The 19,666-nt window shown below is 41.0% G+C and overlaps 1 protein-coding gene across 1 annotated transcript in view; it reads left to right on the forward strand.

Annotated features, from left to right (window-relative positions):
- ANKRD26 (ankyrin repeat domain containing 26) overlaps positions 1-19,666 on the forward strand; it is an 89,117-nt gene that overhangs the window by 38,405 nt on the left and 31,046 nt on the right. The window contains exons 16-21 of the mRNA XM_058669574.1: positions 3,240-3,448; positions 8,728-8,891; positions 11,071-11,247; positions 14,839-14,872; positions 15,212-15,347; positions 18,698-18,911. Of these exons, the coding sequence (XP_058525557.1) occupies positions 3,240-3,448; positions 8,728-8,891; positions 11,071-11,247; positions 14,839-14,872; positions 15,212-15,347; positions 18,698-18,911 (934 nt within the window). The remainder of the gene's footprint in view (positions 1-3,239; positions 3,449-8,727; positions 8,892-11,070; positions 11,248-14,838; positions 14,873-15,211; positions 15,348-18,697; positions 18,912-19,666) is intronic.

Here is a 19,666-nt window from a genome sequence, read left to right on the forward strand (position 1 = left end):
TTAAATAGTTCAGCTTATCTAAGTGAATGTTGGTATAACATATAAGGTATAATCAATTATTGAGCAGCAATGTGTCAAGAAAGGGACATGGAACTGGTTCTCTGAAGAAAGAACTGGTACAAGTCAGATTTGTATGATCTTTACAATATAGTCATCTAAAACCTTGTTTTTGGAATTTGTGTGATCCCGGTTTGATACCAAGCTATGTGACTTGTCAAAGTTCAGGGACTCTGAAGTTGGTGATAAGTGTTCATTTGTATCACAGTCAATAGCAAGGATCAGTCAGCATGCACAAGATTGAGACAGATGACCTCAGTAGATGAAGAAAAGTTTAACTTGGAAGTTGGGTTTCTTTTTGGGAATTCTACTTTCCATGGGTACTTTTGAATTGTGGCTACCAGAAAGCAGAGAGCAAGAAAGATAGCGAAATGGATGGCTCATTCCATCCTGGCATCTCTCTGCATGACTCTGTAATTCCAATAATCCCTGACTTTTCAAAATCACTTCATAGCAAAATTTATTCCGTCTTCGCATCCCTTATGCAGACTTCAATCTTCCTATTACATTTAGTGAGTTGTTTGTGTTCTTTGTCAAAAGTAACATACAAATAACAAAGAGAATTAGGGAAAATGGGAAATTTTTAGGTTGGTATTCACATAAACTTGACAATGGGTACAAGAATTATATTTGATCTTTAACTAATGGGAAAACTAGATAGAAATCTTAACAGCTACCTACTCAAACCCAATGTGTTTTCTTTGTTTCAACTTTTGCAACTCTGAATGCACGAATGTTAGAACTACATGCAGTGTAATGTTTGAAAGAGCCTCCCAAGACCAAATACCGATTGATTTCTGAGAGTTTCTGTTACTTTATATATGATAGAATTGTCTTTCCTGGTGTTAATGGAAACATGTGAGAATCTGCTATGTAGTGTCTCCTCAGCTAGATCCACTTGCTCTGCCATTTTGTTTTCTTATTTCACCAGAAATACCAGTTTTAAGGCATGCCTTGTGTGTTTGTATATATATATATGAACATGTATGTATATTTTTAATCCTACTGGACACCATCTATCTCTGGAAGAATGGTATCTGATTTGTATGCTGCTTTGTATACTAATAATGCAGTCTTATGACCAGCTAAGAAATATTAAGAGGTTATATAATGTTCTTCAACCCTGTGGTTTACTTTTTTTTCTTTCACTTGTGGAATTAAAATTATGTTTTGTAAAAGTTACCCATTAACTCTTAGAGTAGTGACTGTAAGCTATAAAGCCAAAGCCACTGACCTATCCCAGGGACCTGTGCGTTCTTACTTTCTTTATGAGTTTACAAGATCCTAAAAGCAGGACTTTTAAACCAAAACACCTAGGCAAGTTCCCTTAACTCAGGAAAAGAGGAAAAAGGAAAAGTGTACAAAATAAACACAAGAGTCGGCAGCAGTTCTTGTAGATCATTGTATTCCTATTGTAAAGTACAGCCTTAAAAGGTGTGGGGAGTATGCATGGCTGTTTTCTCTGGGGACCCAGGTTTTTGCATTGTTGATCCCAAATGTTCCTGACAACATTCGCTCCATTTAGGCTTACACCATCTTGATCTAACACTCTTACCTTATATTTCCTCTCCTTCCATTTACTCCCCTGCCCCTCGAGTTCATACTCCCCACACTGTTTAAAGTGATGTGTCTGCAAAGCCAAGATGACCAACTCCAAAGCTCACGTGTCTAGGAAATTGAAAAAGTACTGCCTAAGACACTGGGAATCGGTCTCGTGCTTATGTCTCCAGCTTTGGCGCCGCTCCCAGTCTGCCCCTGTCTCTGGCGTTGCCGTGCTGTTTGATGATGCCCTTCCTTACCAATCCTTATTTTGGGTTAAATACATCCCCTATTTCTTACTTCTCCCCCTCTCTTGCTGCTGCCATTCATGCTCGCTTTTTCCTGCCCTTCACTCGTTTTAATAAGGTTATGAGATTTTAAAAAAAGATGTATGTTTTAACTTTATTTGGAAAAGCGAGGAGGAGACAGAATCTTTCATCTACTGTTTCACTCCCGAGATAACACAGTGGCTGGCCCTAGAACTGGGCCAGGCTGAAGCCAACAGCCTGGAGTGTCCTCCAAGTCTCCCATGTGAGTGCAGGGGTCCAAGCATTTGGGCCATCCTGCTCTGCTTTCCCAGGTGCATTAGCAGGGAGCTGGATCGGAAGTGGAACAGCACCCGTGTGGATGCTGGCATTGCAGATGGAAGCTGATCGTGCCCTAACCTGGGCCCTAATCTCCATCTGTAAGTCCCAGCTCAGACATTATCTGTAGGAAATCCAGCCCTGCCAATTTCATCTATGTTTTTTAAGCCCCAGTGTCTAACACTCAGTATAAACCCAAAAAAGAATTACTGGGTAAAATGCTCTTCCTATGAAGATGGATTAAGGGGTTGTCCTCTAGCAAAAAGGGAAGACATAGAAAGAAATAATTTGTCTTTCAAATGATAAAGATACAGTAGAAAAACTGACTCCTAAAGTATCTTAAAGAAAGAAGCATCTGTTTCTCAGGAAAAAAAAAAACCCAGAAAACATAATCCAGGATCATTTGACAAAGCAAGCTGAATCTTGAGGAGAGATTTGTCCAGTAACAGAGGAAACTTTTCAAATAAAAGGAGCCTTGCAAGAATACTGATCACTATATGAGTCATTTTGGAAACACTAACTGAAAAACATGCTTGGCATGTGATTAGAAACATACTGTTACGGGGGCAGAGATTAGTGTATCTTGCAGCTTTGTTTCCACTGTGTTTCCAAATTTTGTTTTTGACTGTTATTTCCCTCTATGTTAGATAATGGTATGCCTTGAACCTGGCTACATCAAATAGCTCCCCAAGTAGTTTGCTCTATTTTTGGATAACTGGAGGTATTTCTTAAAGATATCAATATTCAGGCAAAGATTGTTATATATATATCTTTTAAAATTTTAAGTTTTTAATTAATTCCATGAAAATGTTTATTTCCCTGATTTTGTAAAGATTATAGCTGTTGTCTGAATTTTAAGTAGTTTATGTTAACTATATATATACTTTCATAGCAGAAATAGATTTAGAAAAACGAATAAAAAAACAAAATGTCATTAATATCTGGAAATTAGACCCTCAACACGGGCCCCGGCCAGTGATCCTGCACTTATCTGCTCCAAGGCAGTGAAGCGTGTGACCTGAATAAAACACTAACAATACAATGTTTCTGCTGTTACAGACACATACAAGGAAGCAAAACCAGTACGAGAAATATGCCAGAAGCCGAAGCCACTGGAGCTGTTAGGTGGTGATTGCGATGCTAATAACTCTAGAAGTGTGGAATCCGAGTTAGATAATGTGAGTTCTTGCCCAGTGCAGAGTGACTTAGAAGTGACATCTGAGGAAGAGCAAGAAGGACTTGAAAGAAGTGAAAATAACGAGCCACAGGTATGTAGAACTCAAAATTTAATTTAAGTCTGATTGATTTATTTTCGTTTATTTTTGTTTGAAAAAGTTATAGAGAGGAAGAGAGAGGAAAAGAATCTTCCATCTGCCGTTTCACTTCCCAAATGGCCGTAATGGCCAGGGCTGAGCCAGGCTGAAGCCAGGAGCTTCATCTGAGTCTCCCGCGTGGGTGTAGAGGGCCACATGTTTGGGCCCTCCATCCTCTGCTTTCCCAGGTGCGTTAGCAAGGAGTTGGATTAGAAACAGAGCACCTGGAACTTGAACTGGCACCCAAATGGGATGCTAGAATCACGGAGACTTAGCCTGATATGCCATAACACCAATACCTCAAGATTTTTTATTATTGTTTTGTCTGGCATAAAAACATAGACTTGTCTAAATGAAGAAATTGCTTTTCAGTCAAATCTTTTAAAAACAGGTCACAAATTAATGTTTGATCTAAAAATCATCTTTAAAAATTATTTATTTTAGAGCTAGAGAGACATCTGCTAGTTCATTCCCCAGATTTTCACAAAAGCTAGGACTGGACCAAGTCAGCGCTGGGGGCTGTGATCACCCACCTCATGTTTTCGGTGTTTGCACAGTGTCTTTCTTTATTGATTATTCCCATAAAGTCAGCATTGGAGCCAAACCCAAGGGTGGTTAGTAGGTTACAGGGTCATGTCTTAGTGAGAAGTGGACTAACTGGGGCAGAGTGTGCATTCCCTATTCCCAGAGGTATAGCTTCACTACACCCAATGCCTACCCCTAAAGAATGTTTTGATTAGTTACAAAATTCTAAGTATTTTTTAGTCTGTAGTAAGTTATAACTGATCACTATATTTAGAACTGAAGCAAAAAAATACTAAATTTTCATGAAACTAATGTACAACATAGCAGGTGATGACCATTGAGGTCAATTCATGTTAAAGGGGCAGTCATTCTCATTGGTTCAAAATTTATAGTTTCTGGGCCTGGCATGTTAGCCTAGTGGCTAAGTCCTCACCTTGCATGCACCGGAATCTCATATGGGCACCTGTTCGTATCCCTAGTGCTCTGCTTCCCACCCAGCTCCCTGCTTGTGGCCTGGGAAAGCAGTCGAGGACGGCCCAAAGTCTTGAGACTCTGCATCCACATAGGAGACACCTGGAAGAAGCTCCTTGCTTCAGATCACGTCAGCTCTGGCTGTTGCAGCCACTTGGAGAGTGAACCAGTGGATGGAAGATCTTTCTCTTTATCTCTTCATCTCTCTGTAGATCGGCCTTTCCAATTAAAAAAAATTATGCTTGCTTTGCTGATTACTATTGCCAAGGTGCAGAATTATTCTGTCTGTAATTGGTCTGTAACTGATTCAATGTCCATATTCAAAGAGAGAATGGGGTCATAAAATCAACACCCTAGAATATTAAGAGAACCACACCTTCCGGAATGGGACTCTTATTGTTAGGGTGCAAATACATTTCTAATATATTTTAAAGAAGAAATTTATAAATACGTAAATATCATAGTCTGCTCTCATTCATGGCCATTACCTTATATTAGAACTATACTTAGGCAGAGAGTTTATATAGATGCATAAAACTATAGTATATATGTAAATTAAACTTTAGAAATTGCTTTCCTCTGGAGTTAATTGACTTAGGTCCTAACAATTTAAAGTTTATCCACAAAAAAGTACTGAAATCTGCCTCCAAAGGGGCTCATCATTTAGGGTATGGCAAAAAGATTTTTTTTTAAGAATTATTTATTTTTATTGGAAAGTCAGACTTCACAGAGGAGAGTCAGACAGAAAGATCTTCTGACCATTGGTGGTTCACTCCCCCAATGACCACAATGGCTGGAACTGAGCAGATCCAAAGCCAGGATCCATGAACCTCTTGTGGGCCTCCTACATGGGTGTGGGGACCCAAGGCTTTGGGTCATCCTCTATTGCTTTCCCAGGCCACAAGCAGGGAGCTGGATTGGAAATGGAGCACCTGGGACACGAACTGGTGCCCATATGGGATCCTAGCACATGCTCGGTGAGGGTTTAGCCACTAGGCTGTCATGCCAGGACTGCTAAGATCTTTTTTTTTTTTTTATTACAGCCAGATATACAGAGAGGAGGAGAGACAGAGAGGAAGATCCTCCGTCCGATGATTCACTCCCCAAGTGAGCCGCAACGGGCCGATGTGAGCCGCAACAGGCCGGTGCACGCCGATCCGAAGCCAGGAACCTGGAACCTCTTCCGGGTCTCCCACGCGGGTGCAGTGTCCCAATGCATTGGGCCGTCCTCAACTGCTTTCCCAGGCCACAAGCAGGGAGCTGGATGGGAAGTGGAGCTGCCGGGATTAGAACCGGCGCCCATATGGGATCCCGGGGCTTTCAAGGCGAGGACTTTAGCCGCTAGGCCACGCTGCCGGGCCCAAGCTAAGATCTTTTTAACTGAAGAAGGCTTGATAATATTTTTTAAATCATCTGCAAATTCAGTTTTTGTCAACTTAACATGTGGTGAATTAAGTTTAGCCCAATTAAGTGACAAAATTAACTTTATTTGTTCATATTTTTTTCCCTGTTTGAGGCCCACATAAATTATTTTTCATTTATGACTTAGAACCCAGTGATTTTGGAGAAATCAGATGTGTTTTAGGAAGTTTAATAGTTGAGTATAATTGTGAGCTATTCTCCACTGGATAATAATGACAAAACATCAACAGAATAATGAAGTGGGCCCGGCACAAAAGCCTAGTGGCTAAATCCTCATCTTGCATGCACTGGGATCCCATTTAGGCACCAGTTCATGTCCTGCCTGCTCCACTTCCCATCCACATCCCTGCTTGTGACCTGGAAAAGCAGTGGAGGACGGCCCAAGATCTTGGGCCCCTGGGTCTGCGTGGGAGGCCCAGAAGAAGCTCCTGACTCCTGGCTTTGAATCGACTGAGCGCCAACCGTTGCAGCCACTTGGGGAGTGAATAAGCGGACCAAAGATGTTTCCCTCCATCTTTTTTTTCTCTTTGTAGATGTGCCTTTCCAATAAAAATAATAAATAAATCTTTCTTTTAAAAAGAATACCTAAGTGAAGAATTACAGTATCGTGGAAAGGCGTAAAGATAAGGTAGGCAAGTTGTAAGACGATGTCTTCTCTTTGGAGAAAGAATAAGTTTAGTTTTAGAAGAGATACAGGTTTACTTGCTGGCACCTTTCTTTTTTTCTCTTTGTCAGTTTTCTGTTCTATTCTTAATTTTTCTCCTAATGAAGATATATTTAGAAACACATCTTTCTGCTATCTAAAATGCTGAGTCAGGGGTCAGGGCAGGCTGTTGGCTCAGCGGTTAATCCTCAACCTCCAAGCACCAGCGCTCCATATGGGCTCTGGTTTGTGTCCCAGCTGCTCCACTTCCCATCCAGCTTTCTACTTGGGGTCTGCGAAAGCAATGGGGGACGGCTCAATGTCCTGGGTCCCTGCATTCACATGGGAGACCCAGAAGAAGCTGCTGGCGCTTGGCTTTGGATCGGCTCATCTCCGGTTGTTGCAACCATTTGTGGAGTGAACCAGCGGTCAGAAGACCTTTTCCTGTGTCTCTCCTCTGTAAATCTGAGAGTCAGGTGTCAGGAGTTAGGTGTTTGGCTTAGACGTTGAGCTGACCGTTGGGATGCTTACACTTCATGTCAGTGCCTGTATTTCAGTTTGGGAATCACTCCTGGTTCTCACTTTCCTGCTCATGTATACCCTGCCCAGCCTAGGTACTGATCAAGCTATCAGATCCCCACCCTCCACACTGGACATCTAATTAAGTTCTCCCAGGTTTGGTCTGGCTATCCCATGGCTGTTGTGGCCATTTGGGGAGTAAACCGAAAGATGAAAAATATTCTTTTCTCTCTCCACCTCTCAAATATGTTTAAAAAAACCCAGCAAATTAAAATTTAGAATTAAATAAGTAATAGTTCCGGAACTTCTCTCATTGTCTTTGTTTTTAAGTCAATTTAAGTTTCTGTCTCTCTTCCAAGTGTTGTATGAACTGGGAAAGTAATTTAGCCGTTATAGTGTGCACCTTCTGAAATAGTTTAAACATAAAGAGCATTGCTAAAATATTAACTTTTCCTGTGCACTGAAAGATAAGTTGCATTTATTTTTAAAATGCCATGGAATATAATGGGAAAGAAGCAATGGCTGAGGGAAGTATAAACATGAGTCTTGTGGCACGTGTTGCTATGTGGCTAAGCCACTGCTTCAGAGGCCTGTCCCATGCCGGAGAACCAGTTTGAATCTTGGCTCCTCTGCTGCTGATCCACTTTCTTCTTAATGTGCCTGAGAGACTGCAGAGGATGCCCAGCCTTGCGGGAGACCCTGATGGAGTGCATGCGGGCTCCAGGGTTCGGTGTGTCCCAGCCCCAGCTATAGGAGGCGTTTGGGGTAGGCACCTGAGGATGAAACATCTCTCCTTGTAAGCCCCGCATCGTTCTGTCTGTCACAGTGATAAACAGACCTCTACCTTGGCAATTAGGAAAAATATTGTAAACCAAACTATTTGTTTTGTTTTCATATATACAAGGTTTTCTGTTTCAATGAAACCATTGGAACATGTGATTCTGATGTAACCACTTTAAATATTTTTGACAGCCAATGTCCCTAATCACTTGTTTCTTTTGGATCAGTTACATTATATTTAACAGAGTATAAAAAGTTTTGGAAAGGATTATTTTATCACACAAATCACATAAAACCTTCACTAAAAACTTAACAACTTAACTCCAAAGCAGAGAGTTCCAAGTTCTGAGTTTTAAAATATGAAAATCTAAAGATAGTGTCTTTTCACAGTGAAAGTCTATGGGGCCTTCCTCCCTTTGCTAAGGTATTGAATCACTTTGCCAAAGTACGGTTCTGATTTGCTTTGTTGATGTGATGACTTTATCTGGTGATTTATTTAACTCAGAGGTATGGCACTACGTCATCTCTATTGATGCCATGATGTGCTAGGTATAAGACCGCTTTGGGATATCCAAACAAATTCCCATTTCTTGCTTTTTTTTCTCATTATCAGTGGATGATGGGACTGAAGTAGACAATTACTTAAATGTCCTCAGCTGTAAAATTTTACTACTGATAAATGTGAGATTTGGAAAGCGTCTTATATTCCAGAATCTTACCTCAACAATAGTTACTCTACTCCTTATCACGTGGGAAACATATATTTCAGTAACAGTCATGATGGTTAAACTAAAATAGTAAAATAAATGGAAGCAAAAAAAAATTTTTTTTTGGATAAAGTAGTAACAACTATAATGTGAAATTTTCCTTAAAGTTTCATGAAGAAAACAAGAACCAAAGTAACCGAATGGAAGTGTCAGGAAACCTGTCTGCTGCTGCTGCTTTTGATGACGGTGCTGATGGATCAACTCAACAAAGTGAGGGCAGAAAAACCATTAACCAGCACGTTGTGATTAAGGAGAATGAGGAATGTGATGGGTAAGCCGGTAGCAGTACTGAACAGTAGCGGACAGTTGTCCTAGAAACCCTTTTCTGCTTGGAGCTAATATTCATGATTAACAGCTTTTATCCTTTCACTCAGGATCTCCTGCCTTCTCTAGTAATCAGCAAAATACAGATTAACAAAGAGATATGCTTTTCCCAATCATATTGAAAATATTTTGTTACAAACTAATAACCAGGTTGGCACATGTGAAGAAAGATATTCTCATAAATGGTTAGTAAATGAAATTCCTACGTCCTTTTTAAGTGTGATTTTGTAACATGTATCAATACTTAAAATACATAATCTTTTTTACTTTATGACACCTTCGCTTGTGGAAGTCGGTCCTGTAGAACTTTGTCCCATAGAGAACACATGTGCCCAAGTTAAAGTTGTGTATTATATTCATAGAGTATTAAATAGAATAATATATAAAAGGTATATGACATATACATTAAGGATATGAAACATGTTAGTCCTGTTGAACTCAGTCCTATAGAAGAATACATATACCTATGTTAAAATATTTATTATGTGTTATATTCATGTAACATTAAATAGGATAATACATAAAATATATATACATTAAGGTTACATTATGAATATATAAACATGCTACATACATGTGCACGTGAAAGACATTTGTTACAGCATTGTCATATCGTGGAGTTGGAGATTACCCATCATTTGGGAAGTAGTTAAAGTGTCAGGTCTCTAAAAGAACGTAGTAGGCATTTCTTAAAATGAGGTTAGAGCTATATATGCTGATTTTTTTTACCGTAAAAGTGTATGGAATGCATTTTGTCTGATGACATATCGTAGCCTAATCCGGTTAGATTCCAGGTAACCTCTGCTGAGCTGCAAAGGAAGCTCCACACTCCCTGTCTGTGCCCTGTGAGAGTACAGCCTAACGCAGCATCCCTGTGCAGGCCCCATCACCCGCCCACTGCAAATGGATCTTCCCTTCAGACTGTGGTCAGGCTGCCGTGCCTCTGCTCCTCACGTTGCAGTTTCCTGTCACTGCACTCGGAGCACACACAGCCTTCTTCCTGCAAGGCAAGGATGCGTGCTCCACCCCATCATCCTTGCCAGAAACTGCTGGTTTTCTGTCCCTTTCACTTGGCTGCAGGCACACTGTGCTTCCCCTCGATCTTTAAGCGCTCCTGGAATCCTTGCTGGTTGCATCCTTTCCCTTCATGTCCTCCTGCCTTCTGGTTCTTCAACACCTCAATTCCTCAGCAAGGCCGTTCTGGGCCACCATCCCTCCTACAAAATACAAAAACTTCATTTGCTTGCTTCCGTTTATCTTCTCTGACCTGTTTATCTTGTTGATTGTTACTGCATGTCGAATTTTTGTCTGTTCACTGCCATATCTTCCGTGCCTAGGGCCTAGTATCCAATAAGTAGCTACTCAACAAATGTTTATAAATGAATGAATGGATTTGCCCCAGCTGTATTTGTGACATTGAACCATAAAAGACAGTTTGATGTGGACCATCCGATCAGTTTTACTTAGCAATTATTAGCATTTGCATTCTTTCAATTCTTTCTAGTCGATATTATGTTCTCCCCTTGAGGACAAAGAGTACAAAATGGTATTTATTCACTATTATGTTGCTGATGTTTATGATAATTATAATTATGGGGAAATGAATCAAAGCAGTTACAGATTTTGCAATTTTTTTTATTAAGAAAAATCGTTACTTCCTTTATAAGATGCCTAATATGCTACCTATCCCACAACTTGTTACACATATTAAAATAAGCTTAACATATGGACAATGTCTAAAATCAGACTTAGTAGTTTTATAGTAAGTACTGAAAATTAATCTAGTATCATTGTTAAAAAGATTTTCCCTCTTAAAACTTAACAGTACTATCCTAATGGGTTTTAGTGCCCATAAAGGAAGTTGGTTTTTGTCTAATTTTTTTAATGTCATGCGTAGACTTAAATCCTTTTACACCAAAATTAATTTTTGCTGCCATTTTCATTAGCCTTTTCAAGCCCCTTCCAACATTTCCTTGTTTATAGTTAGTACTACTTAACTGTTTTTTTTTTTTAATAAATGAATTCAATTGGGGAAGAGCTGGAATCTAACAAAAATTAGATTTTTTTTCTTTTTACTGACCATAGAATTAAGCATTGAGTTATTTTAATGGATTTTTTTTTAAAAGATACAGTCCAGCTTTGCATATGAAGGAAGTAGAGAAAAATGAAAATGGAAATGAACACCGGATCTGCACGGAGCCTCGGATTTCACCAGGACTGGCCAAGAGCAGCTCGCCAGCTGGCGGCCCAGCAGAAATCAGTGATGACTTCAGCTGGAGTGATGAGGATCCCGAGGAAGCAAGGTGAAATCTGGAACTAGAGCAGCGCCACCTGTAGGCCGCATGGGAGAATACCACTGTGTCAGTGCTGCCAATAGTTCTGACTGTAGGGAGTAAGTGTAGAGCCCTTGAAGGATTTTTACCAAAGGATAATAGAGAAATGGTTTAGGTGAGGAAGAATGTGGGATTTAAGAATGTTTCTTTTCTTTTTGAAAGGCAGAGTTACAGCCATAGTACCAGACCTATATTTTCTTTTAAAGTAGAAACTTTAAAAACAATTTTTTTCTAAGATTTTTAAATTTTACTTCTGAATCAGAGTTACAGAGAGAGGGAGAAGGAGAAAAAGAGATCCTCCACCCACTGGTTCTTTTCCCAAATGGCTGCAAGGCCAAAACTGAGCTGATCCGAAACTGGGAATCTGGAGCTTCTTCTGCATCTCCCACAGGGGATCAGCATTCCAATCACTAAGGCTCTGCTCTCCCAGGCCATCAGCAAGAAACTGGATCAGAAGCAGGCCAGCCAGAACTGGAACACCTGAGGGTACCCGTGCGGTACCACAGACACCACAGGTGGAGAATTTGCATGCAACACCAGTGTGCCAGCCCCTTAAAACAGAAACTTTTATTTATTTACTTATTATTTACTTATTTATATTAAAGATTTATTTTATTTTTATCACTAAGTCAGATATACAGAGAGGAGGAGAGACAGAGAGGAAGATCTTCCGTCCGATGATTCACTCCCCAAGTGAGCCGCAATGGGCCGATGCGCGCTGATCCGAAGCTGGGAACCTGGAACCTCTTCCGGGTCTCCCATGCGGGTGCAGGGTCCCAATGCATTGGGCCGTCCTCAACTGCTTTCCCAGGCCACAAGCAGGGAGCTGGATGGGAAGTGGAGCTGCCGGGATTAGAACCGGCGCCCATATGGGATCCCAGTGCTTTCATGGCGAGGACTTCAACGGCTAGGCCGTAGCCCAAAACAAGCTTTTACATTATGTTTGTATACCTCCTGAAATGAGCTAGTAGAGAAGGACGTACCAATTTAATGCTGCCTACATATTGCAATACGAGAATGCTTAATCTATTAAAGATATGTAGTAAATGTTATGGTAATTCCCATTCATGTGCAGTGTTTGATAAGAAGTGGCTCATTCATTATTGACTCAGAAGTAGGATAGCCCGTAAAGTCTTTTTTATTTGCTTTATTTAGAGAGAGTGAGATTTATAAAAATAGAGAGCTTTCATGTGCTGGTTCACTCTTTAACTGCCTGCAGACCATGGTAAGCTGGGACCGCAAGCCCAGGTCTTCCACGTGGGGAGCAGGAGCCCACATGCTCGAGTCCTCCCTGTCGCCTGCCAGGACCCCCGTCAGCAGGAAGCTGGTAGCAGGGGCTGTGGACAGGTGTCAGAGTCAGACACTGATGTAGGCCATGTGACTGCGTGGCTAAATGCCTCTCTGTCCCAGAACTGCCATATTCTAACCTAACTGAATATGAAAACAGTGACCCAGAATTTAAAGTGTCATACATAGATTTTAAAACTGTAGGTAATCATCAATGTAGAAGCTGTAGACCACACTGAGGAAAATGTTGTCATTCCTTGATGAAGCCACAGCTTACAGAGTCATTGGCAGTTGCATCATGAATACCTGTGGTTTTCTAAGAGAAGTGTCCAGATTCTGGGACAAGAGGAGATCTTACTTATGAGGGACAGGAAGTTAAATCACTGCCAGTCTGTCTCAGATGGTTACTCTTGGACGATGAAGTTTTAGGGTATAAAAGCTACATTTCCCTGTACCAACAGTGTCTTAGACATGTATTGCGTGCCCAATAAGTATTTTTTGAGTGCAGGAGTAACGAATTGGACAGATGAGTGAAGACATGTTTATGTAGTTCTGTACTGAAAAAGTAAATCTTTAGTTTATTAAAAAGAAAAATTTGACAGTTGCCTATGTATAAAGTCTTTTGCTCTTTAAAACATTTTTTTAAGTTTTAGAAATTATTATCTGTAATTATAGCCAGAAATGGAACAATGTTATTGTGGATTCCTCTGTTATTGTAACATGTAAGGAGTATTTAGTATACCAATTAAGACATTGCTTGGGACACAGCCATATGCTGTATCAGGATCACTGTGTTCAAGTACCACCTCTGCTCTTGTGTCCAGCTTCTCACTGGTGCGTTCTTAGTTAGTAGGGCACCTAACAGCCATAAGGAATATCATCCACATTGAGTTGCTGGACCCCACGTCGCAGCTTGGTCTTGACTCAGACCCTGCCGTTGAGGACATTTGGAGAATGAAGCAACAGGGAGAAAAATCTGTCTGTCTTTCTGTCTCTCTGCCTTCCAAATAAATTACATTTTCAAAATTTAAAAATAAAGATTAATTTCACAACATTTTACAAAAACATTTTATAAAAACTGCATGGTTCTCCCTCCTGCACTTCCTATCCAGCTTCCTGCTGCTGTACCTGGGAGGCAGTTGATGCTGGTCCAAGCATTTGGGTTCCTGCTTCCCACATAGGAGATCCAGATGGAGTTTTTAGCCCCTGGCTTCCTCCTGGCGTAATCCTGGCTTTTGCAGACATGTGTGGAATAGACCAGCTGATAGAAAATATTGTTTTCTGTTTCTCTTTCTCTTTCAAGTAAATAAGTAAATCTTTGTTAGAAAACAATTAAACAAAACGTGTTAGGGGAAAGAATTCCTGTGTTTGACTCATACGTTTGCACAGAGAAGCTGTGTGGATGTAGGCAGGTACTTGGCATTCCTGTGCCTGGTTCCTTCCTTTTACAGTGTCTGATAAGGTACTACCTACCCCCATCCGCCTTAGAGAGTGGCTGTGAGGATTTTAATATGAGTTTGACATACAGGCAGTGCTTAGAATCACACTTGGCAGTTGCATTTGTCCGAAAAAAAAAAAAAGTTCCCAAATGCATCATTACAAAATGATTTTTCTCTCTCAGCAGGACTTTAGCACTTTCCAGATGAGTTTTAGTGACCAGAAAGTTGTAGAGTGTGTGTGTGTGTGTGTGTGTGTGTGTGTGTGTGTGTGAGTGAGTGAAGTGGGCATTTGGCAGAGTGGTTAGATACTGGTTGGGAAGCATCCAATATGAAAATCCTTACTCTCTTCTGTTCCCAGCTTCCTGTCAGTGTGCACTCGGAGAGGCAGCAGGTGATGGCTCAAGTACTTGGGTCCCTGCCACCCATGTGGAAGGCAGAGCTTCAATTTGGGACTTCTGGCTTGGTCCTGGCATAGCCCAGCTATCACAGCCATATGGGCAGTGAAATAGTAGATAGATGTCTCTCTGTGTACAGCTCTGCCTTGCAAATAAAAGTAAATTTAAAAACAATTTTTAGCTTTGTTTACTTCTATCAAATAATACAAGTGTCATTATGCTTTGCTTGGTAGGATTAGTATTATGCTTTCTTAGTCGCTTATGTTTATATTTTAGTGCACCCGTTTGAAAATTATTGTCATTTGAATTATCTGAGAGTTTTATGAATAAGAAAATAAATTATAAATGCAGAAAGTTTATGTAAAAAGACATTAGACTTAGATATTCTTTGTATTTTATGTATTTAATGTTTACCTGAAGAGAATTATTTCTTTTCTTAGGTCTGCAAAGAAAGCAGCTAATGAAAAGAACAAGGTATTGTAACAAAAAAAGCATTAAAAATCAGTTTGTTGAAAAAATACACTATAAAGGAAAAATAATCATCTACCACAAAAATAGACATTAAAAATCTAAGAGGTAAACTGGAAAAATAGAGAACATTTTGTTTTGTAAAAAAAAAAAAAGGTTATTTTGGAAAAAATGGTTATGAGACAATAGCCATTTGGCAACAGTACCTTAATTCGAAGTCAGTTGTTTTAACAAGTACTTGTGGTTTTCCTCATGTGAAAAATGGATAATTACCACTTTGGGGCATTTAAGAATATGATATAAATATCCTAAAGACCATTTGAAATCGTGTTACTTATTTTATAGGTCAAAACCCAAATCAGTTCTACGGATGAGCACGATGACATCACTCCGTCATCTGAGACAGCCTCAGAGGACTATGAGTGGCCTCATGCTAAGAATCCTGCGCTGCTCCTGGAGCAGCTTGGAGTGGGCTGTAAAGGTCAGAGCACTGCAGGAGCCAAGGCCTCTGGGCAGGCCGGGCTTAGCTGGGATGGGTTGTTGCATGCTGTCTGTCTCAGGAATGCACGTGAAACTGTTGCACACTGCAGGTGCTCCAGTTCCCAGGGTGCTTTCAGCAGTGTGAATGGCACCCCAAGCTTTTCTGCTGATTGTGCACCTCCTGTGCCATCACTCACAATCACATTCCTGCTGTTGCCCACCTGGAATCCCATAGCACCCTAGGACTGTTTTTCCTGCTACCCCACCTTCCAAAACTCAGTCCAAGCTGCAGCCGTAATGGCACATTCTCACAAATCTGTATCTGACGGTGCCTACCCCTCCTTGTTGAACACTCAGCTATCCTCTGTCCTGGCTATGAAAGATTTCAGTCCTTTCATTTTATCCTACATGATTTCATATCCTTCTTTGAAGTCCCACTGACTTTTTTAGAAACTTGTTCCTTGAGATAGATGTCTTTGTTTTCCGGAGCTTTAATGAGGGTATAATTGGTCAGTGATAAACTGCACATATAAAACATATTGATAGGTTTTGAGATATGTGAATACATGTGAATCCACCACATAGCTAAGACAATTGAGACATCCCTCACCCACAAAAGTCTCCTCATGCCTGTTTCTGTTCACTCAATAAGTAAAACAGGTCTGCCACATGGGTGCAGGGGCCCAAGCACTTTGGCCATCTTCCACTGCTTTCCTAGGCACACTCTCTGGGAGCAGCTGGGATGCAAACCAGCACCCACATGGGATGCTGGCATCATAGCTAGTGGCTTTACCCACTATGCCACGATGGCAGCCTCTACTGAAATTTTTAGTCAGGAATGAATGCTAAATTTTGTCAAATTCTTCCATGCACAGAGTCACTGATGGGGTTCTTCCCTTTCTCTTTTTTAATGTGATGAATGAAATTTATTTTTTTGCTGTTAAACCAAACATGAATTCTTGGGATAAACACCCTTTGGTCATGATGTTCTTTTTTTTTTTAATATATTACTGAATTTGATTGCTAAAGTGTTGTGTGAATTACTTTTTCTTAAAATATTTATTTACTTTTATTACAAAGGCAGATATACAGAGAGGAGGAGAGACAGAGAGGAAGATCTTCCGTCCGATGATTCACTCCCCAAGTGACCGCAATGGCTGGTCCTGCGCCGATCCGAAGCCGGGAACCAGGAACCTCTTCCAGGTCTCCCACGTAGGTGCAGGGTCCCAAAGCTTTGGGCCATCCTCGACTGCTTTCCCAGGCCACAAGCAGGGAGTCGAATGAGAAGTGGCGCTGCCAGGATTAGAACCAGCACCCATATGGGATCCCGGCACATTCAAGGCGAGGACTTTAGCCACTAGGCCACGCCGCTGGGTCCCTGTGTGAATTACTTTTTAAAAGACTTTGTTTTAGAGGAATTTTATGTTCATAACAAAACTGAGAGGAAGTTGCAAAGATTTCCCATTTATCATCTCCCTCCATATTTGCATAGCCTTCCCCATGATCGCTATCTCTCAACAGTGTGGCACAGTGGTGACAACTCAGAAACATACATGGACACATCATCGCCACTACATGTTCACTCTGGGTGTCGCATTTTGAATTGGTTTGAACAGAGGTCTAAGGATTGCCCACCTGTGTCTCCCAACAGACTGTGAGATATTTTCACTGCACTCAAAATCCTGAACTCTGCCTGTTCATCCCCCTTCTCTCTCCAACCTGTCAACCCTGAATCTTTTCACTGTTTGCCCTAGTTTTGCATTTTTCCAGAATGTCAAATAGATAGAATCATATAGAATGTAGCTTTCCGAACTGGCTTCTTAAACGGAGTAATATGCATTTAGGGTTCCTCTTTGTGTTTTTTGTGGCTTGATAAGCTCTGTTCTGGTGTTTGGACATAGTTAATTTGTTCAAGTCTAGGAGGATGCCTTGATGGCTTCAAAAACTGGTTGGATTTTTGAAGGAGTTTTCTTTCTTGTGAAAGCTTTGTTTTAGGATAGTGATAACACAAAATGGATTGGCAAAGCCGTGACATATTCCTCCTCTTTATTTGTTTTGGTTGGGGAGGTGATGTCCAGAATTATAGTATTTTTAACTGTTTGATAGAATTTACCAGTGTAGCTTTATAGATATTAAGATCTTTAGATCTTTATAGATCTATAGAGTTTTCTTTATGGGAAGGGTTTTAACTATATCATGTATATATGTGTAGGGTAATTCAGTTTATGTGTTTCTTTGTGATCGAATTTTGCAGAATTTTCCCCCCTGCACCTCTCTCCCTCTTTGGGGACTTAACAGCACCTTGAAGTTTTCTTAGATTTCACCACTGTCTCTGAAGTGGCAAGTCTGTTCCTTTGGGACACACCACAGTCTCTGGTTGAACATTGCAGCTGAAATCGCTTGACAACTATCAGCTGGATTTTTGTTTGGTTAGTTGGTTTGGTTGGATTTTGGTGTTTTGTTTGTTTTAGCTATCTTCTAGAGCTTTCTTTGACCTCACAGTTATGTTACTTACAACAGCTTGATCTTTTCTGGTCTTGATTTGTGGCTGGTTGGATAGAGCAGACCAGTGCTCCTGAGGTTAGCCCTCACTGGGAGCTCACTGCTGCGTGACTGGGAGTGCTTCTCTGGCTGACGGTGATGGAGCCTGTGCCCGGCCCTCTGAGGGCACCAGTACCCGATTCCTCTCATCTCTCCAGATGTGTTCTTTGCTCTTCCTTGGTTGTGGGTGACTTCTTTAGACACGGGCACTGTAATGACTCTGCTAAGATGCGAAAGGAACTCTCTAGACCTCCAGCGTGCTCTCACTGTCCTGCTCTTCTCTCACTAGTATTCTGTCGGCCGACTCCTCACTGCTGCTCAGCGTCATCCTGTCACCTCAGGGTGTCTGGTGGACTTAGCCTCCCTTCCTTCCCCCCATGTCACAGCATGGACAACCTCTCATCGTGCAGGGAGCTGGGATTGCTCTGTGTTTCAGGAATCATTTTACATTGTCAGAAACCTGTTACAATCTACCTCTTCCTACAGCATATGCAATAGGTCAGCTAGAATGTTCTTTCCATTTGCTCAGCTGCTCCTGGCTCATCCTTTATTTCCAAGTGTTACCACCTCTTCCTCAGGGAAACCTTCCCAAGCACTGTGTAGGTCAAATTATCTCCTCTTAAAAACACAGATCCAATAAAAAATAAAATAAATCTTTTTTTTAAAAAAGCAGAGGAAACTTTAATGTCTTCTGTTGAGTCCATTCAATGTATACTTGGTTCATGGGTGAATAGTGAATCAGAAAGTGAATAGATCTTGATATGCAAAAAGTAGTTATATATTCTATTTTTATCTTCTCCCTGGTAATAGATTCTGTCAGCCTATTGAAAATCCAGGATGCAATTCTTTCATATGAAAGATTAATAGAACTTAAAAAGAATCGTTGTAGACTGCTTAAAGCAAAAGTTAAAAAGCTGGAAAATAAAGTTAGTGGACTGAAAAAAGAGCTGTCTGAAATAAGAGAAGTGAAATCACAGTTGGAACATCAAAAAATAGAATGGGAACAAGAATGCTGCAGTTTGAGGTATGACATCCTGGGTGGATTGGTTTGGGTTGGGTTGGGTTGGATTGGGTTAGTTTGAGTTTGGTTTAGTCTTTAAAGGCAGAACAACAGAGAGAGGGAAAGACAGGTATCTCCCATCAGCTAGTTCAGGCTAGGCCAGGCTAAAGCCAGGAGCCCAGAACTCCATCTCGATCTCCCCTGTGGGTGCAGAGGCCCAAACATGTGAACTGCCTTCTGCTTCCTGGGTGCGTTAGCAGGGAGCTGCATGAGCAGCAAAGTAGCCGAGACTCATACCCAGGCTCCGATAAGGGATGCAAGCCACGTCCTCTCCACCACAGCACTGGCCACTGACATCGCAGTGGTGAAGAAATTCCTGAACTACTTACTTTTAGAAATTTTTGTTTTATGTTTCTTTGAGGGTCAGTGAGAAACGAAAAGGCAGAGAGCTCCCCTCTCTATGTTCACTCCTCAAATGTCTGCAGATGCCCCTAGCCAAACCAGGAGCTGGGGGCTCAACCCAGGTCTCCCACGTGGTGGCAGGAACAACTGCCTCCCAGGCTCTGAATTGGCCAGAAGCTGGAGTCAGGCACCAGAACCAGGAGTACTGATGCCATACTCTAATATGGACACAGTGTCTTAACAACTGTGCCAGATGCTGAACTATTTCTTTTATACTTCAAATGTGTGGAAAAATTGTGACTGGAAAGTTATTATTGTGGAGTAGATTTTTCAGTATCTCACTTTTATAAAAGAAATCTAAGTTTCTTGTTCAAAAG

Source organism: Ochotona princeps, chromosome 10, assembly GCF_030435755.1.
Source record: "Ochotona princeps isolate mOchPri1 chromosome 10, mOchPri1.hap1, whole genome shotgun sequence".
In the NCBI taxonomy this organism is placed as follows: domain Eukaryota; kingdom Metazoa; phylum Chordata; class Mammalia; order Lagomorpha; family Ochotonidae; genus Ochotona; species Ochotona princeps.